The following is a 24,078-nucleotide window of genomic DNA, read 5'->3' on the forward strand; positions in this document are numbered from 1 at the left end:
CTGGCCGTAAGCCTGTTTAGATATGTGACAGCAGCTACAATTAAAGTTCACGAAATTAAAAGAAAAGGGTACTTTCAGTAAGCACCAAGTAACACGGTATTTAAAGCAAATAAACTAACATGAGCAAAGATATGACCATCTGCCACTTACAAAATCAGTGATTAAAATCAACTTTCTGATGAATTTTTTGACCAGGCAGGAAAGCCAACCTATAATTACCACTGGACCAGAAGAAAATCTATAAAAGTAATCAACCTGAGCCCAGGCTAACATCCAGAAGATAGGATTAAAAGAGGCAAAAACACAGAGGAGGAAGTATTTCAAACTATTTCAAAAACTCGAACACATATTTCTGTTTAATAGTAGAGGGACGGGGAAAATGCTTTTTATGACCACATGTGGTCACTTTGGATTTCAACATATTGAAATTGCTCACTGAACTCATGATTTGAGATTGGAATTGTAACTAAATTCCAGTTTGCTGGTAGCACGCATCTGTTCTTGTCCTATTTTAGAAAGCATATGCATACCTTTCATACCCAGCACACTGCAATGTTTGTATTATACAAGTGATCAAAAACCTGCTTTTTAGAGGGACTGAGCAACATCATCTCCTACTTTTAGGATCTCTGGAAAAGAGGTAGTGGTCCTCCACAGCTAATACTTCTGAGTGGCATTAAGTTCCCAAATTCAAGGTAACCTGGCCTCTCTGTAAAATATTTTATATAAACCAAGCATTAGCCCACTGATTTTACCAGATTTTTTCTGAAGATTTTCACTGTTTAAAAGGCAGAGAATTTTAGAACACCACACACTGCAGACAAGACTTGCTTATACAGTACAACAGACTCAGAGCTTATGATGATTTGCAAGTGGTATCTGTAAATATTAATGCTTTTTGACATTGAATACTGCATGTCATGCATTTTAACTGCTTTTTAGTGTGTGGATGCTTACAGTGAAATGAAGTGCTTCTTTGCATGTCTGTTTTCAATTGAAAGTATGGCTTCATTACAAGGAGTGACAGCATAAAGCTTAGCTGCATGAACACTCCTCCAGAATTAGCAACAAATGAACAAACTTCCTTAATACGGTCTTTAAATTGTCTTTGTGGGCACCAGCTTCATGAACGTTAGATGTTTTTCACCATATTTTCTTGAAATCCAGCTTGTCAGAACCAAAGCTGACTATTGACCACTTTCAATATGGAACAGTTTTCCTCAGGCTGGGACTGTATTTTGGATGGCTTCATTAATCAAGCAGAGACTAAAATGTGGTAAAATTCCTTTACCCATAAATGTAATGCTTCCAACACTATTTTTCATAGCTACTATTAAACCTTCTTCCTTCTTTCAAAATTTCCTGAAATACCTAAGTAGAACATTGCTACAAAGACTTTCAAACAAACACCAGTGTACAAGATTCATAAGCTTCAGTCAAAATGAGACGTTGAAGGATCTTAAACATCACATGTGATATTAAGAGAGAATAAGCATGTTTATGGATGTATGTGCTAGCAAGAATATTGAAATTTCATTCAGATTGTCCTGCCAGCTCCATGTAATCATCAGTAATAAGTGATCAAAAACAGGTACAATATCCATTCTGTTGCATGGGAAGAGAATAAAAGCATGAAAATTACAAAAATGTCTGAATTATCTTTCTTTTTGCCCTGCATTAAGCAAGTACATGTTTCCATTCTCTGCTGCTGAGGAATTGCACAGATCATTAATTTGGACTCCAGAACACCTTGATTTACCCAAATAAGATTCAGGTAATTTTTATAACTTTTTTAATAAAAAGTATTTTCTTTGCCTTGGTTTTCTACAGTACCTGACAAAAATGAAAACACAGAAGACTCCAAAGAACGTGTCTTTTTTTTTTTTTAAATGAGTATAGGATTTCCTTATATGTATGTTGTTACTTAGAATCTAACCTACCTATCTATCTGTCAAGCAAGAATACATGCTGGGGAAGATCAGGTTGCCTTAGTAACCTGAGTCCAGTTGTACAGACTTCAGAAAAGACTGAATAATTTTGCCTTTCTGAAGTGTCACCCATCATTGTGCTATTGTACTTAAATATCTTACACATAAAATAGATATATTTTTACCAAACTCCCTGTATGTACTTTGAGGTCTTCTCATACTATGGGTTATAGAAGAGACAGCTTGGGAAAGCTTTTTCTTCATTCCTACCATTTGTGGTCCTTGCAGCTCTCATTTATTAAAAATAAAATAAAAATTAAAAAAAATAGCACTTGCTCATTGCTCTTTTTCTGGGGGGCTTGTTAGAGAGGAATGACTGGCACTATTATTGAGGTAAAACTTCTACTGCAGTTGTGCCATGTATAATGACTAATCTTGCTCAGAAACCTACTAGTTATCTAAAATTGATATTAATACATGATATTGTTGGAATGTTGCAGTTTGCAAGACTGTATTAGTATCTTTTTTTCAGAGAAATCTATGAGAAAGAACAGTGACGATATTTATCCACTATGCTATAATGTGAATGGCTATAATGTGAACAGCTTTTGCAACAGATTCCAAATTTCAGACTGGATTGTACATAGCATGCTATTAAATTGTAATAATTGAAAGTTCAAGAGAAAGGAATCTAACAATACCCAGCAGAACAATTTTCATTCCATGAGAATATATTTAATTACCCCTTAATTATTTTCACCTTTATGACACTGGAAACACTTCTATGATTTGATTTACAAAATTATTACTCCATTAATAAGAGAAAGATATTATTGACATACCAAAATTCAATTTAATTACTCCCTTGATTCCTCCAGAGGCAAAGAGAAGTTTGCAATTTTCTGACAATATGTTCCATTTTTAATGTTGTGAAATAGAAAATACCTCTGAGTAGGCCAGAAAAGTTGCATAATTGCTTCTATCTGAGCTACAAGCACAGCTATAAAAATGTATTCTGGCTACCTTGAGTTTCATTTTGGTTTCCTCTGTATCATGTTATCCCACTTGAAGCTTTCCTTGTTACTGTTTGTTAGAAATATTCTCACATATATGAGTTTCAACAATCACTATCAAACAATCTTTTTTCTCAAACAATTTTTTTTAAATTAATTAATTATTCATTTTAAGGAATCTGGAAATTTCTTAACTCTTTTAGATATGGATAGGTCATTTGACTACTCCAGAATTTTTATATAAACAAAAGTTCTAAAGCTTGTTTTCAGACTGTCAAGAAAAGCATGCCTGTTAACTTACATAATTGATAGACTGGACATATATTAAAAATCTTGTTCCACAGCCATGGTTCCCAGGTAGCACTTCTTGCCTTCCTTGTTCTTTTAACAGTTTTTCTAATTCTCCTAAACACCTCAACATTTCTGCATTTTCAAGACTGCTTGTGTGAAATCCTCCTTCCTTTGACTTTTTTACAAATTAGGCCACTGATGTTTGTCACCAAAAAATCCAGATATTCCTTACAGAGAGAGGCTGGATAAGATAAACGGAACAAATTGAGATTTCTTCAATCAGATCATTCCAGAAGCTTGCCCTGCATTGTAATTTTGTGTGCAGCTATCTTTATTTCTCCTGTGTACTGTAAGCCTCCATGGCAAAATAATCATATGAAGTATTTAGACTGGTATGTTATGAGGTACAGATTTTTAATTCTCAGATCCAGGAAATGGAAATCAAATGTGTTGTAAAGTACTCACAGGAATTCTCTATCCCTTTTCTTAATAACAGGTTATATGTTTATTACTAGCTAGCAACTGCAAAGACTTAGCCAGAAAATTATTATTTTGGAAAGTACTATTAAGTGACTCATATGGTTAGTTTAGGTTTTGGTCACTGGTTTAATTAAACTTCTTAATTTTGTGCATATCCTTCTCATAAAAGTGGCATTAAGAATGACCCTACAATCTAGGTGTTAAAAGGTCCAAAAGATGCAATAGCCAGAATAGCCAAGTCAATTAATAAATGTGAAAGAAATATATGTGGCAAAAGGATTTAAATCCATCATTTGGGTAGCACCAGAGTGATATGTAAAAGGGATTATGTGAATATCACCCTAAGATTTGCAATTCAGAAGAAAGACATTGTGAGAGGAGAATGACTATCCAATGTCAACACCATATGATCAGAAAACTGTAAAAAGTTAGCTGCGTGGCTAAGAGAAAATAATAAATATTCTTTTTTAGTGTGTGTGAATATATATATATATACAAATGACGTTAAATTTCAAGCATAAAGTACTGCAAGCCTAAGGAAAGCCACTTGTACATTTCTGTGTGAAATATTAAGTTACCCCTCCTTGGATATGGACATAATTGCTAATTGCGTGTTCACATAGTATAAGACTCTTGCCTCATTCAGTGCAAAAAATGCACCTGTTCTGATCAGAGTTCTGCAGGCAAGATTGGTGCTTATAAAACTGCTCATATATTGCAAAAGTTAAATTGCTGACTCAATATTTAGTTGCTTTTTGTTTGTTTGTTTTTTTGTAGTTCAAATTATAACCTCAATATTACTTAATGCACTCTCCGAGCACTACACAGAAAAGAGAATTATTCAGTCCCTTCTGGAATTTGTATAACACCAAATACTCTAACATCCAAATCTCTCAAACTTTTAACTTTTTTTTTTTTTTTTTTTTTTTTAAACGATGTCCTGTGACAAGGAAGTTCTTGGTCTATTCTCGATAACAGCCAAGAGTATCTACTGTTTGGTGTGCTCAATCTGAGATAATTACTATTTGATTTTCTGGAAAGATACCTGCTTCAATCCCAATTTTGAATGCTCATCATGCTTTCAAATCAGAAAAAAGATTGTCTGCTTAGCAAGAAAATGACAAATATTTAAATAATGAATCCACTGTCATACAATCATACATGATTTATCCTTTGTAAGTCTATGCTGACTACTCCTACTTGCCTTCTTGCCCCTAGTATGTTTGGAAATAGCTTCTAGATGGATTTTCTCTATCACATTTTCAGGGAGTGAGGTTAGCCTGATCAGTCTGTAATTTTCTCCTTCTTGAAGACAGGGAAAATGTTTCCTTTTATTCCAGTTCTCTGGAACAGCCCCCAGTAGCCATGACCTTTCAAAGAATCTAGAGCAAATTCATGATGACCAGTGTCACACATAGATGTGTCCCATCTGGTGCCATACACTTGTGCATGTACACTTGGTTTAAATGTTCCCTGACCTGATCTTTCTCCACCCAGGTAAGTCTTCCTTGCTCCAGACTTTGTCTGTTCTCAGATAACTGGGACTGCTGAAAGTGCTAAACGGCCAGTCTTAGCAGTAAAGACCAAGGCAAAGAAGGCACTGAGTAACTGTCTCTTATGCATTACTTGCCATGAGGTCCCTTCACTTTATTCAGTGGTACGCCTACATTTTCCTGCACTTTCTTTCACTGCTGACAGGAGATCTTCCTGTTGCCCTCAATATCCCTTGCCAGACAAGGCTTTGGTTTTCCTAGCCCCATCCCTGCACGCATAGACAATGTTAATATATTCTTCCTGTGCTACCTGGCCCTGCATGTACCTCTTGCACGCTGCCTTTTAATGTCTGAGTTTTGTCAGGAGCTCCTCCTGTCTTCTGCCACATTTGCTTAATTTCCTGTGCATCAGGGTTAATTGCTCCTGAGCTTGGAGGAAGCGATCCCTGAATAACATGGAACCCATGGAATTCCTCCAAGCAGACCCTGGCCTGGAATCTGTTCTCTTGAAGTCCAAAGCTTGTATTCCTGCTTTTTGACTCACTCCCTCCTCTCAGGAACTCCCCTTTTGCTTTTCAACCCAGTCTACTACTTCCTCACTTTATTGTGGGTTGTCTTCTCTATTTTAGACTATTTACAGGCCTGGTTCTCTTATTATCAGGTTGGCCAGCCTCTTAGCAAATATGCTTTTATACAACTTCAGGTAATAGATTTCATCTTGTCCGAGTAGGTCTTCTTCAAATTCCTTGCCCACAGGTTTGCAATAAAATCCAACCATTGTTACAGATGTATCTTAGCTGAAAAGCAGTATCTCTATAATGCAACCAACATTAAAAAAAAAAAAAAAAAAAAAAAAGCTTTATATGAAACTGTAATTTCAACACAGCTTGCCATTTAAATGAGGGCTTTTGATTTTTCGTGGCAAAAGAAAAGTCAAACTAAAATACGAGATTTTTTTTTTTTTAAAGTTTCATTACTCACAGTGGTTGAAAATGCCAAATTCCTAGTCAGAAGAGACTTCATGGTGAAGTTCTAACTCTTCAGAAATACATTTTAATGGAAGTGTTGACACAGTGTTAGCTATACCATCACAAATACAACACCAATACATTATTCCCTTATGGTAACAGACAGTGTTGACATTGCCCTGTAATTTGGCACAGAACATTTCTATAGTAATATAATGTGACAATGTTATTATGTCTGCTATTTTCCATGCCATAATAGCAGTATTTGTTTCCACAAACATGGCATTACATTCACTAATATGGTTATACGTAAAGACTGTGTGAGTAAAAAACACGTGTAAACTTGGAGACAGCAGACAATCTCTTATAGATTTGTTTTGTTTTGCCAGAATCATATTCAACCCCACTCTTATGAAAAAGCTGAATACTCTGGGAGGACAGCTCTCATCTAATAACCTGCTGTTAAAAATATTTACAACATTTGTGATGTACTTTCTCAGAGGAGTTGCATGCAGCCATCCATTTGTAAGAACAGTCATTAATTTTCCTTTTAGTACAGTTTTCTACATAATGCTATTTTGTAAGAAGATCTGCTACTGGACTCCTTTGCACTTATAACACTTCTGTCTATCACATCTAAAGAACACTGTTGCTTCGAATCTCTAAGTGTCATATCAAATCAAAAGAGAAAATGATAATCAACATGGCGTCTTGGGAGCAAAACTTATCCTGCCTAGTCTCTCTTTCATTACTTAGAAAATGACAACACATAGAATATTTCTACCTGTGACACCACAGAGGCTTACGGTCTACAGGCACTCTGTATTCACTGTAGTGAGGTACTGAGATTTAAAACCAATAGAAACTTTTCTGAATTAAACTGTGTGTTCCCAAATACAGCTGTAATATAATCTTACTATACACTATACATATATATATGTATACTATATACTGTACTGTACTGTATAGTACTGTATAGTACTATATACTATACAGCTATAATCTTACCCTTGCTGGCCCAGGTCATTTTCTGTAGGAGTAAATTCCATAAACTTCTCCTCCTCTCTAGCTGACACACAGACAACACTCTTGGATTGGGAAAAAAAACCAACCTGGTTCACTTGCTGCTTATTTTGAGTGAACTTTTAAGAAGTCTTAATTTTAAACTCAGCACAGTTTCACTTAGAATAACATAGTGAGCAGTAGAGGAACTATAATTTGCTGTTGTAGAAAAGATTAAAGATACTTCTTACACTCTACATCAATAGAATATATTATAACAATTTTCAAGAAATTATTTCTTTCATTATTTCCTCCAAACTTTAAAAAGAAAGATGAGAACGATACATATGAAACACTTACATTGTGAAGCCCAGGAATGATATGCATGTCAAATCTTTGTGCACTGCAGTTACTCTAGGAAACACGCTGAAAGTCTTAGCTGAACTCAGGAAGTAAATTTATACATGTTTATGCAAATTGAAGACAATGAAAAACTGGGAGGAGTGGCTGATAGACCACGTGCCTGTGCTTCCATTCAGAGGGACACTAACAGGCTGGAGAGGTGAGCTAATAGGAAACTCATGAAACAACCAAAAATGCTAAGTCCTTGCAGGAAAGGATCTGTGTGTTCTAGTGGATACCAAGTTGAACATGAGTCAGCAAGGTTCCCTTGCAGCAAAGAAGGTCAACAGCCTCCTGGGATGTATGAGGAAGAACGTTTGCAGGAGGGATAAGCAGTGTGGACAAGGCAACAGAGATAACATTGAGATAACATGGGTCTGTTACTTGATGAGGATGGTTACCTCACAAATAGACAAAGCAGAGACATTTAATGCCTTCTTTACCTGTCTTTAACACCAATGATGTGTCCTGGGAGCATCACAGCCCTGAGTAGCAGGAAGGCAACTGTAGAAACAATGGACTCCCAGCTAACTGTGAGGTTGTACATGAATTGTTGCGCAAGCTGGATGCACACAGGTCTGTGGATTGATTGCACATAGATCTATGGAGGATTCATCCCAGGGTGCTGGTATGGCTGATGTCATTGCGAGATCTCTCTCAATTATTTTTCAACAGTCTTGGGAATACAAAGAGGTCCCAGGTTTCTGTATGATCATAAATGTTGTCCCAGTTTTCAAGAAGGGCAAGAAAGAAGACTCTGGTAATTACAGGGCTATCAGTCTCTCTTCAGTGCCTGGCAAATTTATGGAAAAGATTATTCTGGGAGTTATTGTAAAAACACTTGGAAGACAGTTCAGTCATAATTCGCAGAGAACCATGGGTTCATGAAGGAAAAGTCCTGTTTAACTAACTTAATTTCCCTTCATGATGAGGTTACCCATCTAGCTGACCAAAGGAAGCCAGCTGATGTAATCTTTTTGGATCTCAGCAAAGTTTTCAATACTGTTTCTCACAGTATCCTTTTGGACAAAATGTCCAGCATACAGCTAGACAAATACATAATAGGATGGGTGATCAATCAGCTGATTGGTAAAGCCCAAATAGTTATAATAAATGGGGTTACATCAGGCTTGTGTTCAGTCACTAGTGGGGTTCCCTAGGACTTCATTTTAGGGCCAGTTTTCTTCAATGTTTTTACAAACGATCTGGATGCAGGCCTTGAATGAATACTAAGTAATTTTGCAGATGATACTAAGTTAAGAGGCGCTGTTGACTCCCTCATGGGTAGAGAGGCCTTGCACAGAGATACTTACAAAATAGAGGGCTGGGCCTTCACCAACCACGTGAAATTTAACAAGAGTCAAGTACCCAATTCTGCACCTGGAGCAGGGCAATCCTGAGTATATCTACAGAGCAGGGGATGAGAGGCTGGAAAGCAGCCCCACGGAAAGGGTGGTGGTTCTGGTTGACAGCAAGTTGAATATGAGCCAGCAGTGTGCCCTGGCAGCCAGGAGGGCCAACCGTATCCTGGGATACATCAAGCACGGCATTGCTAGTCGGTCGAGGGAGGTGATTGTCCCGCTCTACTCTGCGCTGGTGCGGCCTCACCTCCAGTACTGTGTGCAGTTCTGGGCACCATGACATAAGGATATAAAAGTATTACAGTGTCCAAAGGAGGGAAAAAAAGATTGTGAGAGGTTCGGAGGGGAAGATGTATGAGGAACAGCTGAGGTCACTTGCTTTGTTGATATCAGAGGAGACTGAGAGGAGACCTCATCATGGTCTATAGCTTCCACATGAGGAAAGCGGAGGGGCAGGTGCTGATCTCTTCTCTCTAGTGACAGCTATAGGACCTGAAGGAATGGCATGAAGCTGTGTCAGGGGAGGTTCAGACTGAATATTAGGAAAAGATTCTTCACCAAGAGGTTGGTCGAAACAGGTTCCCCAGGGCACCAAGTCTGCCAGAGTTCAAAAAGTGTTTGGAAAGTGCTCTCAGACATATGGTTTAATTTTTACGTAGCCCTGTGTGAAGCCAGGAGTTGGACTTGATGATCCTTGTGGGTCCCTTCCAACTCAGGATATTCTATGATTCTGTGATTTATAGATACCTGATGGGTGGTAGTAAAGAAGACAGAGCCAGGCTGTTCTCTTTGATGGTGAAAGTGACAGGACAAGAGGCAAGGGTCACAAAACAAAATACATGAAATCTCATTTTAGATATAAGAAACAGTTTTCTACTGTGTGGGTGCCTGAGCACTGGCACAGGTTGTCCAGACAAGTTGTGAAGATGCATCCTTGGAGTTACTAAAAAGCCAGATGGACACAGTCCTGAACAACCTGCTCTAGGTGACCCTGCTCTGTGCAGAAGGGCTAGACTATACTGTCTTCACAGGTTCTCTTTTCCTTCAGCCATTCTATCACTCTGAAGTTTCTACTCAAATACATTCACTAAGAACTGGTGGAACAAAATAACGGGGAAGCATGGTGGGTTAACCCTGGCTAAAGACCAAACTCCCACCCAAATGCTTACTCAATCCCCCTTCTCTGATGGTGGTGTTGCCTCTGCTGTTTCTCTTTTCATTCTTTCCTCCTGTCCAGTGTTTTTGCCCTTTCTAACTATGTTTTCCCAGAGGTGCCACAGCGTGGCTGAGGTGCTGGGCTGTGCCTTGTGGTGACTCTGTTGGAAGTGGCTGGAACCAGCCATGTCTAGTGTGGGGCAGCCCCAACCTTTCCTGATAGAGTCCCCTGCAACTCCCCTGCTGCCGACATCTGGACATGGACACTCAATACAGGAGGATGCAATTCTCCATAAGCCAGTTACATGACATGTGACACTTATTTTCAAATGGTCAATTTTTGCTTTTGTTAAAACAAAATCACCAGCTATGAAATTTTGATGTGTCACTAATACTTTGTTTTACATAACACTAAAAATATAAATTGGTTCATTCAAATGTAAAGGCAGTCTGTCTATGTAAGAACACTGTATTGCTGTAACAATACTGGGTTAGGTTTCAGTGTCTGTCAATTAACGTTGTTCCATGTGTGATTGGCGATGGAATTGTGTCACTGCTGAGGAACATCCTTCAGTTGCTCAAAAGGGGCTGTGTTTTTCAGCAGCAAGCAGGTACTATTCCGGAGCTGTCACTGAAAACACCTCACTTGACGCAAAAGGAATTGGGCTTACTTCACTGCTGCAAAACTTTAGCCTGTGTTTTGTAGCCTATGCAAGTTACTAAAAACCGTAGTAACACTTCATCATTTCTCTTTCCATTGTACTCTTCCCAAACAAAGCAGAGAGAAGTCTAGGAACATACAGATGACATTGAGACACTGAGATTACAACAACATAATTTTTCTTCCTTTTCCTCCCTGTATATATATATTATATTATGTATATATATATATATGTATTGTGACAAAAAAAAAAAGTCTCTCATTACATTTGCTTGGTAGACTTTTGGAATGTAAACTAATCTAAGGAGCCAAGATAAAGCAGAAAATAGATGAATTATAGTTACCAGACTCTGCATTTGATCACAAAGCATCCATATCTAGGATAAATTTATATTTCATGTTTGTGACAGAACATTACAAAATTACTTATCTGGGAAAAAAAAAAGTAAGCCTTTTTTTGCAGCCATGTACTAAAGATACTCCTCTACCAGCATCAAAAATAGTATACTGAAAGTTATCTGATAGTGTACAGTGTCATCCACATTACTGTATGAATGAGCCTTCACTGACAGGTGAATATCTTTCTTATGTAAGTTCTTAAATTTCTTGAAAAAATAATTCACAGAATATTCCGGGTTCAGACATCAGTTACTATTAAGACAAACTTATAAGCAGAGTTTTTGTGTTGCTAGATGTGAAATATAGAATTTCTTATTCATAGCTTTTAGTTACTTTTGGAAGAAATCAGAGGTCACAGAAGAACAGAAATAATGACATTTAAAAAAATAGAAACAAATTTTCTACTGTATTAGATAGGGAGCTAGAATCTTTATAAATACATGCTTAGAAGTATAACTAATTATATTATTGGAAGCGCAAACCCAATAAACACAAAGCTTTGTTCAAATTTTCTAAAGCTTTTTCATACCACATTTCATCTCTACCATGACAACAATTGTAAAGAAACAGACTGACATAAGTCTTTCCCGTAGTTTTTAAAAAGTGGTCAAGAGTAGAAAAGTGGAACTTGCATGAGAATCATTTTTTTTTCAGCTTTTGCATGTAACTAATTTTTTAGCATTTGATCGGATATAATTTGAGCCAAAATCTCATGAGATGTTAGCTACTTTCTTATTTAAGAGTTTGACCACGAAGATGCACCTTGCTGGAGACTGGAGAATCAGAACAAGACACAAAAATCCAAAATGCTTGAATAGATAGTTATACAAACACTTCCTACCATCAGGCATTCATTCAGAGACATGTATACAAATGAAAATAAAAATGCCTACAGTTAAAGAAATTCCCTTTTCATATGGATACAAAAACACGTAGCGTGAGGATATTTCAAATGTCTTGAGTTAAAAAGAAAAATCATTAGTTTTCTTTAACTAGTTACCGTGGACCATCATGGCTCTTGCATTACTGCTCCACTTTCAGTTCTGCATAATTCTATTTCGATCAATAAAACTAGATTGGAATAAAACTAGATTATGACATTGGTGAATCAGGACCTTATTTATGACACATTTAAGCTTTTCCTGAAAGACCAGATGGTTGGTGTACATTATGTAGTTTTATTGAGATGAAATTTAAAAGAACTAAAATACTCGGCATGCTTTTATCATTGGAATGCTTAGTGTGTCACCTGAAGAAATCAACAAAGGGAGATAATAAGCCTTGTCAACGGTTTCACAGTAATTATAGCCCTCATGATATAATGCAAGAAAATTGCAATATAGCTTAAGATAATAAAATGTAAAAGTTTTTTTTTTCAGCCAGAAAAGAAAATATATTTGTAACGTTTATGCAAGAAAGGGCTTATTTCAAACAGGTAACCATCAGTATATTAGACATACAATCAAGTATAATAAAACCAAATTCTGTCAATGTTCCATACAGCACATTGTCCAAAATTTAAACTGTATATTTTAGCTATGTTCTTCACAGAAGCCTTACAGATTTTCACAAGGTTTGCCAGTCCATTTAAATATCGTATATTAAAGTAATATAAAGCTAAAGACGCTTGCTTCAAACATTGCCTTAGAGCTCTAGAGCTTTCAGATCAGCACATTTTAGTGTACTTACGGTCATTGCATAATGGTCCACTAAAGGAGGTCATGCTACAATCACAGCTGAATCCATCCCACTGCTGCAAGCACACTCCCTGGTTTGCACATGAATCCTCTTGGCATGTTGTGCTTGGACCTGATGAGAACATACAAAAAAGGACTTGCACTTTGCCTTCAAAATAAATGTATTTCTCACTGGATCACATTAACTAGTTGCCAACATCTCAAATCAAATGAGCAGAGTTACCAAGGAAAACACACATAAACTTGCTGTTTTTTTTTTTTTTTTTTTTTTTTTTTTTTAGCAGCATGTAATATTAAAAGGACGTTTTTGCTTTAGTTCTATGACTTATATGTCGTAAACACATAAAAATGCAAGAACTGAAGCAGATATATTCCAGGTACAGTGGGGATGTTAGCTTTATTGCAAGTTATTTGTCACTCTCATCTCAGACCATTAACTGGCTAAATGTTTTCTAAAAACTTCAGTATTATTTTTCCTGTAAATACATTTCAACCAGCAAAGTCAGATGCCAGAGAAAGCAAAGTTCTGGGAGATGAAACTAAAGATTCAAACATAAGGTAAACCCAAACCAAAACAAAATAAGAAATTAATAAAATGAAGCTATGTTATACAGTGTTTTCAATCCCAGATATTGTTTTAAATTATTTAGGTCTGAAATAAAGAGAAGTTTGGCATTCTTTGGCATGAATGTTGGCAAGTACTGATTCACATGCTTCAGGGATCCCATGCAGATTCCTTTTTTAAAGGGAAATGAAGAAAATCAGATTACTAATGAACTGGCATGCCGCAATGCGATATATACATGAAAAACAAACTACTCTATTTCTAGAGAATCATAACTAGACTACTGAAATATAAAGAAATTTTTAAAAAGTATGATCAAAGCACTAAAGCAGTCACTATACAAAACATATTCAAGACTGAAAGCCTTTATGCAAACTATGCTGGAAAATGAAGGTTCTTGTAGCACATTGTTTTAGAGGTGTGAAAGACAAAATCTGAAATAAAATAACACACTTTAGTTCTGAAATGTACAGAGCATTTACTGCAGTAATCCAACTGTGCATTGGGGGTTTCAGTCTTGTTGAATACACACAGGGCTATCTACCTTGCAAATCAGCTTTCATCAATGCAACTTTGTCAGCAAAATAAAAAAGCAAAATATATTAAATGTTAGTAAGCAATATTGAAATGGCAGCAAACACAGAAAAAACATTCAGAATAAAGTGCATGCTGCTGTTAAAGAGAGAAAGAAATGCCATATAATGCAAACAAATTAATGCTAATAGCCATAAATCTTCAGGCAAGCCAAAATAAGAAAGCAGTAATTTGCCAGTATTTTACTACAAATATAATGGTTAATTGAGCTGATGACATGTAATGAAGGAAAATTAAAAGTTTTTTTTTCTTTTTTTTTTTTTCTCCTTGGATAGATATGAATGCATTAGCAGAATAAATGCATGGCTGAATCCTGACTAGCCATTTGTCATGTTCAGATACACTGAATTCAAGTATAATTAGCTCTGTCATCCTCTCTGGTCTTTCTTTTTCTAGCCCTTTCTTCATGAACGGTGAATAAAAACTGAAATATAGATCATGAACTACTGATTTCTGTAGGCGCACAGACATTTCACACTGACTCTTGACATTGCAACGAAAAATTTGGTTCTGGGATTATAAAATACTCCTACATTGTTTTGGGGAAGATACATCCATATCCATTTGAAACTCCTACTTCCAGTTACAGATGATGAGGCAAAACTGTCCCAAAGTTCATATAAATCTCCTAAATTATTCTGGAGAGAGATATCCACTTAACCCTTCTTTCATATTACAGCTTCTTCAAAGATCTGAGAGTGGGATTTTCATTTGATTTGACATTATTTCAGAAAAATCCAAATCTCTGTGGCTAAAGTCAGTTCAACGGCCACTTGCTTTAAATGAGGCCCTGCTTGAGCACACCACTGAACCAGGACTTGAACAGTCACCACGGTGATTAAGAACAGAGAACAACATATGCTGCATTACTTTTCAGGCAAAACTAGTAACTACTTTGTTATATTTTTCTCCTATTCAAATAGCAATAACAGTATCCATAACACATTGACTGCAGTATGCAGTCATAAGATGGTGACTTCCCTTTCTTAGGAGTTTTGAGCCCAGAAGTTTAAACATTTGGGCATTACATCACCCTTTCCTGAGCTGGGGATTATAATGACAGAATCCCATAGCTGACAAGACACTTACATTTTTTTCTCACCAGATTCTGCTACTCGAAAACTTTACAAAGATGAAGTGAAAATATCTGTAGGTGTTTAAATGTTATATATTCATGCATTTATTTACACTTTAGTTATGCAATGTTAAGTTTCCTCATCACTGCAAAAGTAGAGCAAAAGTCACAAGGACTTAAAAGTATAAATCTGCAGGACCCTGTAGACACATTAAAAGTACATGTTCAAATACGTATATATGGAAAAAATACAGATAGGATCTTGGTAAAAAGCAGGGTATCCTGCTTTTTAAAAATGGTTTTCTTAGCATTTTTGGTTTACTTAAAGTGGTCATTACTCAAAAATTGCCATCATGACTGGTTTTCATGTAAGATTTTTTTTTTTTTAATTACAGGCAGCCTTAAAAAAAAAAAAAAAAAAGAACGGAAAAGGACATTTTAATGTTTAAGGTACTATAATATTTATCATAACAAGTTTATATATTCATATATATGTTACAGAACTAAACTATTTAGTAAATATTTTAATACACTCTTCTCAAGCACTCACCTTTTGATTCTCATTCTATTTAAATATTCTAATTTATTCAGTCTTCACCGCAGACTTTTTAATTGACTGAATTTGGTCTCTCATTTACATTTGTCTAAAATGAGGGCTTACAAGCTATACATATTACACACACGAAAAAAACATTATTTTAGGTAGCATGTACAATCTTTTTCTATATATCACAAAAATAAGTTCCACATCTCACTACCAAGAATCTTCATATATGTTAAGAACTACTATGAACCTTTTAAACGGTCACTTAAGGCATATTATATATGCGCACACATGCAATCAGTGCACTATTTTCCCAGTATATTAAAACTGTTCTTTTATAATTCAGTATTTTCTATAATTCTGCTTTACTTAAAGTGTAAAGTACAATGGATCTGACTACAGGAAAACAAGGCTGACACAGCCTGGCTGTGGGGTTTACTGTTAACAATTCAAAGAGCTAGTTAGCATATTTCTAGTTGTTGGTTTCTATCTATTCTATCCACTGAAAATGTGTCAACAAGGTGAATCCAGCCACATTTAAATTACATTCAACACTCAATGACAGAGAACAGATATCTCTGTCTGTGGTTGAAATTTTGAAATGTAAGCCTTACAACTTGCCACCACAACCCTGTGTGTGGGCCTGCAAAAAATATCCCAAAGAAAGAATTTTTAACATGCATTTATATTAGTAAAGTTATTGACAAATATGTCTTTTAAGAACAATGCCCTGATAGATCAAATTAATTAGTAGTACATCATGGCATCAAGCTTGACAGAAAAGAGATAAAGACCTTTTAGCTCATTTTTTTTTTACAATGGAGAGGTGTGGAATTCAATCTCTTACGAGTCTGAAGAACATCAAATCTAAGTGTCTCACTTGTCAGTCTGAAGTATTAACAAAGTGCACCCTGTCTATGGGATGGGGGTTAGAGTTAGATGATTTTTAAGGTCCCTTCCAATCCAAGCCATTCTATGATTTTATGATTCTATGACATATGACATATGACATATGAGAGTGATGGCAACTAATGCTTTTTGTTTTGAATTTACTTCTGCTACTATGTGTCCTGAGATCCTTGGACTCAACAACTCAGGACTTACAGACTACACATCCCATTGCTGCGTGAGATGCAAAACTGCTCAGCTCTAAGGATGGAGATAGTCTTGTATGTACACAGCAACAGAACTCTTGAGGCATATAACAGATTTCTAGGAGACAGCTAAATTTGCAAGTGACTTTAATAGTATTTTAGGTGTCAGAATATTTTTTATATATCTGATCCACGGTCTTCAGACAAGAGACCAACACATGGGTCAGACAGGGGAAGACATGAAGTAAACGAGTAAGGTGGAAGGGTTGCAAGTTGTTAACTTCCAAGATTTAAACAGAAAGGTTGAAAGGGGATATTTCACTCAATGCTATTGAAGATTTCTTTCCGTGGCCAAAACAAAAACTTTTGACAGGGCAGATCTCTGAGAGGCAGTTGGCACATCCGGTTTAACCATTCTGCTCGTGTCAGGTAATTTTGGGAAAAAGCTGACTCTCCACCAAAGAGAACAATATTTTTACTGACTTTATTAAATGCTTGGTAGCTTTATTAAATTCACTGATAGCTGAGTTGTGCCACTGGTTTAAAAGGTGAGCTTGCATTCTAGGCCTATGGCAATATTTCTTTGAACTACATAAAATTCATTTAGAAAATCACATTATTTCAAAAGAAGCTATGAAATGCATAACGGAATTAAAGTGTACTTTGACTCTTTAAAGGGATGGTATGGGCATGGAACTTACATCATTCAGAAAGTATAATCTAATTTTGCAAACTCAGTGCAAACTAATTTATACATATTTTTCAATTCCTGATAAAAATACAGACACTAAAGATACAGAAAAATAACTTATGAAATTTGCATATATCTATGTTCTATCAATAGAATTTATACTTGTAACTAAAGGTAACAAGCAAAGAATAAGCACGTTCCACCTTTATATACTAACTGTAGGGACAGTAGAAAAAAAGATAAATTTTATCTGCCAGAAAGCTTTGTCTGGTAAAGCTTGAGGAAATCTCCCCCAGCTCTGTTTGGATAGTCTAAAATGTCTGCTTACAAACTTAATCAACTTGAAATAAAAAACATCAAGATTCTAAATTGAAATTCTACTATGTCATTTATACATTTTCTGTCCGGAGAAGAGTGGCACTTGAGAGAGGGGGAAACGTAAAAATGAACAGACCCACAAAATTCAGAATTATGTGAACAAAATACATATGTGGGAACAGAGAATTGATTTAAATTATTTCATAAAGCAAGGTAAAATAATGTGGGATTAAAAGACAAGATGAAAAGTTGATTGATTGATAGATTAATACCCCTAATTTACAAATACACCTCTTCTAATTCTGTCCTGACTTACATTCCTCAATAGTTCAGTTGTGTCAAAATGTGAGATAAAACATATCTGACTGTTACTGACTTCAGATAGGAAGATTCATGACAATGCAAATCTCAGGGTTAAGCATAAATAGAGAAGGTAGATTGATCTTCAAGAGTATCATATATTAGCCTTGAATTAATAAACACAAAAGGTCGGCTTTGCAAGTGTCTTTATAAAGGACTCCATTGAAGCTAAATGTTATTATTTCTATCATTGATTAAAATACATTGTAAGTAAATAGAATACATGCAAAATATCTAGCCACTGGAGAGGGATGGAACCTACATTTAACATTTAAGAAGTTACTCGTTCTCAGATCAATCTGTGCTGTAGGACAGGTACAGATTTGTCTCTGTAACACTAACAGAAATGTGGTCTTTATATAAGAAAGGGTAAAACAGGGTAAATTACAAGCAGGTAAGATATAAGACTTTCCATGTGCATAGTGTACATATAAACAAAACTCAGGAGGGTTAGCACAATACTTGCACAATGATACAAAAAGATAGCAGCATATTCAGTACCTTCACACCCTCTTTCTATTTGCCCGTTGCAGAAGAGAGCATCTGAGATTAGATCAGGCAGCCGTCCATTCAAGTCAACTGATGCAAGACAGCCTTGAAATCCCTCCTTTGCATGCACCAGCTTTGGCAAGGACTTATACATTTCTTTGGCCACTCCTCCAATATACAAATCACCTGTTAAGCAGAAATAAGTATTAGCCACAGGAAAAACAAACAAACAAACAAACAAAAAAAAACCTGTAGAATCTTTGACCTGCACGATCTTCAAAAAACAATACTCTTCAAAATTTTTCTGAGATCTCTATAAACTTTCAGAAGTTGTACTACTTGCTCCCTACTTTGCTTCAAGATAATTTAATTCAGCAGTTTTCTAGGTACTGTGAAAGCTACCTGTATACTTCATATTTGTATGACTTGTAAGTAAGATGTAAGACATGTTATCTATGTGCCAACTCTCATATACAGGAAACACTGATCTGTTTCACAGCTGAGGATTTAGTCACAGAATCTCCTTCTAGAAATGTGTTTAGCACGGACACATGTTGCATGCATATTCAGAAAACCTGACCGCAGATCATCCTGATTATGGATCCAGAACACTCTAAGTGTTCTTAAGGCAATAAGTGGAACACTGAGATTGACTTAAGGCACATATATCCATAACTATCCATTTAAAATCGGGCCAACAAAAGCAGGTTTAGAGATACATCTGAGGAGAAACTTAGGAATACCACTCTTAAGCAGCAAAATGACTGATCCTCCCCTCCTAAATTTGTACCCTGTATTAGCATATGGGATCAGGGGTGGTTAGATGCCTTTAAAATGGCAGTCTGCCCACTGAGAATTTAATTGCCAAAAATACTTCTGATGGCTAACATATAAACCGCTCTTTGTTGAACCTCAGGCAACTTAGGGCTGTAAGCTGATGCTTTCCTTCCTTTGAGTAATTCATAATTCTGATACTTACTTTGAATGGACATATCTATAACTTTTAAACACAGAGGAGGGGACATTTTTTTGTTTTGAAACAATTTATGCTGTGCCTTTCTTCAACACATTTTGCTTCTCCGGTGGGCAGAACACTGATCCTCTACATTTCAGGCCAACATAACTATGGTTTCCAACATCTTGCATGAATTTACTGTCCCATTCTCTTATCTCCTAAATCAGAAAAAGCAGCTCTCTGCAAGATTGGTGGGAGTGCTCTGAGCATGCCTATAGGCAAGCCCCGTTAGATAGACAGGAAAAGGACAATATGAGCTTCTGAGAAGCATTGAATCTGTTGAAGGAAGGTTCTTATGGGAGCATCCAACTCTCAAGCATCAACTAGGGACAAAACTCTTACTCTATCTATGTATTAAATTCTCACCAATCATGATTTGCATAATTTTTCAATAGACTATCTGAATATACATTATTGTCCACATTGTGCTTTCCAGCAAGCACCCCAGTCTGGATGATTTTGGAGCCTAGGCTACAGGATGTACCAAAGAGTATTTCTGAGTCACCTCAAATGTAAAATTATTCATTTTCAATATTGTTCATTTCCAGCACGTTTACCAAGATTGGTAGGCAGATGTTATAGCAACAGGATGTAGAATGTCCTAGCTATCGTCATTACCCCATGTAGCTAATTTTAATCTCCCTCTTATCAGTATAAACTGCAGTCACAACTTTTCCTGGTTCTCCTGGCATACTCGTTTGTTTGCAAGGGAGTGCTCTTCAGGGCTGTTTGTAATGGCTTACACGTTGCATGCAAGGAACTGGCCTGAATTATACAAATGCAATCAGACTGTGAAAAAAATTTAGTCACTGCATACCAGCCCTACAACTCAACTGTATTTGAATTAGTGGAGCCAAAAAGCTTAGGAATATGCGTATTATTAATCTCATAACACATCCAACAAAAAATCTCAGCAATCGTTATGGCATAATATACTAAGAAACCTCAAGCTTTCCCCTTTCACATAGATTATATCAAAAATAAGATATTGCTTTCCTCTAGAGCTTTAAGGTATAGCATAAATCTCAGAAACATGGTATTAGGCATAAAAGATTAATATATGGTGATCCATATGTTCCCACAAAAGGGGCATAATTCATTCACAGTAAAAAACTTCAGTATTTTTCAACCATCTGTACTGGAAACAACGTAAAATTTCTTGCCCCATCATAGAGGTTTTTTTTTGTCTTTTCCTCAGGTGGAACATTTAGAAAGTAAACCCTCACAGGTTTCCTGAAGTTCTGTTTTTTTTCAGTCATTGTGAGCTCTGCATATAGAGATAATTTATCTCAACTGATTGCAATAGACTAAAAAGAAGGGAACTCCAGAGAACAATACAAAGAAATTCATACCTATGCTGAAAGGGTCAGATTTCTTCTACTTGAAGAATGTGCAATCTTTTTTTAAAGCTCTCAACACGTATACTGTCCAAACAAACATTTTTAGTCTTTGATCAATTAAACCTTTAAAACTGCAAACTTTCAAATTGATCCCCTGCTCATTCCTAAGATACTTCCCTCCAGCATATTGAGATTGATATATACAGTAATATAGCAATTGTCACTTTTGATGAATGAGAAGAAAAAGTTCTGCCACTGTGGCAGCACATGAAGATGAACTCAGAATATTCATTCTTGAAAATATAGCAGTGGAATATTATCAACTAGGTATCATATGCAGACCATGACACATTATTATAGAATCATAGAATGACAGTCATAGAATGGTTTGGATTGGAAGGGACTGTAATGATCATTTAGTTTCAACCCCCCTGCCATGGGCAGGGACACCTCCCACTAGACCGGGTTGCTCAAAGCCCCATCCAACCTGGCCTTGAATACTTCCAGGGGTGGGATATCCAAGAATACTCTGGGCAACCTGTACCAGTGCCTCACCACCCTCCTAGTAAAGAATTTCTTCCTTATATCTATTCTACATCTACCTTCTTTTGGTTTAAAGCCATTGCCCCATGTCCTAATAATACATGCTTTGATAAAGGGTCCCTCTCCAGCCTTCTTGTAGGACCTCTTTAGATACTGGGAGGTCAATATAAGGGTATAAGGCCTCTTCTCCAGACACAACCACCCCCACTTTCTCATCCTGTCTTCAAAGGAGAGGTTCTCGAGGCCTCTGATCATCCTTGTGGCCCTCCTCTGCACTTGTTCTAACACATCTATGTCCTTCTTGTGCTGGGGGCCCCAGAGCTGAACACAGCACTCTAGGTGGTGTCTCATGAGAGCAGAATAGAGGGGGAGAATCACCTCCCTCGACCTGCTGGTCATGCTTTTTTTTGATGCAGCCTAGAATATGATTGGCTTTTTGGGCTGCAACACACTTATCAGGCTCATGTTGGCTTCTCATCAACTAACATCCCCAGATCCTCCTCCTTAGGGCTGCTCTCAATCCATTCTCCACACACCCTGTATTTGTGTTTGGGATTGCCCTGATCCAGGTGCAGGAACCTTGCACTTGTCCTTTTCGAACTTCATAGAATCATAAAAACACAAGGTTGGAAAGGACCTACAAGATCATCTAGTCCAACCGTCCTCCTATCACCAATACTACCCACTCAGCTACTAAATCATATCTCATAGCACCTTGTCCAGGCATTTCTTGAACACCGCAAGGGACAGTGACTCCACCACCACCCTGGGCAGGCCGTTCCAGTGCCTGACCACTCTTTGAGAGAAAAATTTTTCCTGCTATCTAATCTAAATCTCCCCAGGCGCAACTTGTGGCCATTTCCTCAAGTCCTGTCATTAGTTGTCTGAGAGAAAAGGCATTCACATTTCCTGCTGCATCAAGTAAAGGATGGAAATTTTCCTTGGTTCTTCTCTGGCTGTTAATATATTTGTAAAATAATTTCTTGTTCTCTTTTACTGCAGTGGCCAATCTGAGCTCAAGATGGGCTTTTGCCTTCCTAACTTCCTCTCTGCATACCTTAGCAACTTCCTTGTAGTCACCCCAAGTAGCCTGTCCCTTCTTTCAGTGGATGTATACTTTCTTTTTCTCCCAGAGTCTCAATAAAAGTTCCCGGTTCATCCATGCCAGTCTTCTTCCCCTCCGGCTCACTTTATGGGACTCAGGAACAGCCTGCTCCTGTGCCTTTAAAATTCCCTTCTTGAGGCGCATCAAGGCTTCCTGGACCCCTTTGCCCTTCAGGAGTGACTCGCAAGGGACCCCTGCAACAAGTGTCCTGAACAGGTCAAAGTCCGCCCTCCGGAAGTTCAAGACAGCAGTTTTGCTAGTTATCCTTCTGACATCACCAAGGACAGAAAACTCCGCAATTTCATGGTCACTCTGCCCAAGACAGTCCCCAACTTTCACATCTCCCTTCAGTCCTTCTCTGTTAGTGAAGAGCAGGCCTAGCAGGTCACCCTCCCCTGGTAGGCTCTTGAACCAGCTGTGTCAGGAAACTATCTTCCACATGCTCTAGAAACCTCCTGGACTGCTTTCTCTGCACAGTATTATACTTCCAGCATATATCAGGGAAATTGAAATCCCCCATGAGAATGAGTGCTGGTGATTGTGTAACTTTTGCAAGCTGCTCATAGAATGCCTCACCCATCTCTTTGTCTTGATTAGGCGGTCCATAACAGACCCCCACCAAGATGTCACCCCTACAGGCCTTCCCCCGATCCTTATCCATACACACTCAACTTTATCATTCCCAGCCACAAGCTCTTCAACATCAAAACATCCTTTATATTAAAGAGCCACATCACCACCCTTCCTTCCTTGCCTATGCCTTCTGAAGAGCTTGCAGCTGTCCATCACAGTACTCCAGTCGTGGGAGTGATCCCACCATGTTTCAGTTATTGCAACTAGGTCGTAGTTTGCCTGTTGCACAATCGTTTCCAGCTCCTCCTGTTTGTTTCCCATGCTGCATGCATGGGTGTAGAAGCACTTCAGATGAGACACCTGCCTCACCCCCAGCTTCAGCATTGTTCCCGCAGGCACTTCTCTGATGAGCCCTGTTTTATCCCCTTCCCCTGTCATAGCTAGTTTAAAGCTCTCTTGATGAGTCCTGCTAGCTCCTGCGCTAGGATTTTTTTCCCCTTTGATACAGGTGAGTTCCATCCATCAACAAAAGGCCAGGGGTCGAGTAAACTGCCCCATGGTCAAAAAAACCAAAGTTCCTGTCTTGACACCAGCCTCTCAGCCAAGTATTCATTACCTGTGTTTTCATAGCCCGCTCTGTGTCCTTCACCTTCCCAGAAGGAACAGAACAAAACACGACTTGAGCTCCCGCTCCTTGAACTATTCACCCTAAACCCCTGAAATCTCTCTTCACAGTTTGCAGGCTTCTCTGAGAGATTTCATCACTGCCCGCCTGAACTATGAGCAATGGGTAATAATAAGCAGGGTGAACCAGCTCCGGGAGTTTTCTAGTTATGTCCCTGACCCAGGCCCCAGGTAGGCAGCACACTCCCCTACGGCTGGGGTCTGGTCTGCAAATGGGGCCCTCTGTTCCTCTGAGAAG

General features: G+C 37.5%; 1 protein-coding gene across 27 annotated transcripts in view; it reads right to left on the reverse strand.

Moving 5' to 3' along the window:
• The window catches only part of NRXN1 (neurexin 1), a 734,224-nt gene that overhangs the window by 344,849 nt on the left and 365,297 nt on the right, over positions 1–24,078 (reverse strand). For all 27 annotated transcript variants that reach the window (XM_040551878.1, XM_040551901.1, XM_040551900.1 and 24 more), the window contains 2 exons: positions 18,593–18,766; positions 12,843–12,962 (listed from right to left, as the gene is read on the reverse strand). In XM_040551878.1, the coding sequence (XP_040407812.1) occupies positions 12,843–12,962; positions 18,593–18,766 (294 nt within the window). The remainder of the gene's footprint in view (positions 1–12,842; positions 12,963–18,592; positions 18,767–24,078) is intronic.

The sequence above is a fragment of the Cygnus olor genome, chromosome 3 (genome assembly GCF_009769625.2).
Source record: "Cygnus olor isolate bCygOlo1 chromosome 3, bCygOlo1.pri.v2, whole genome shotgun sequence".
Classification (NCBI taxonomy): Eukaryota; Metazoa; Chordata; class Aves; order Anseriformes; family Anatidae; genus Cygnus; species Cygnus olor.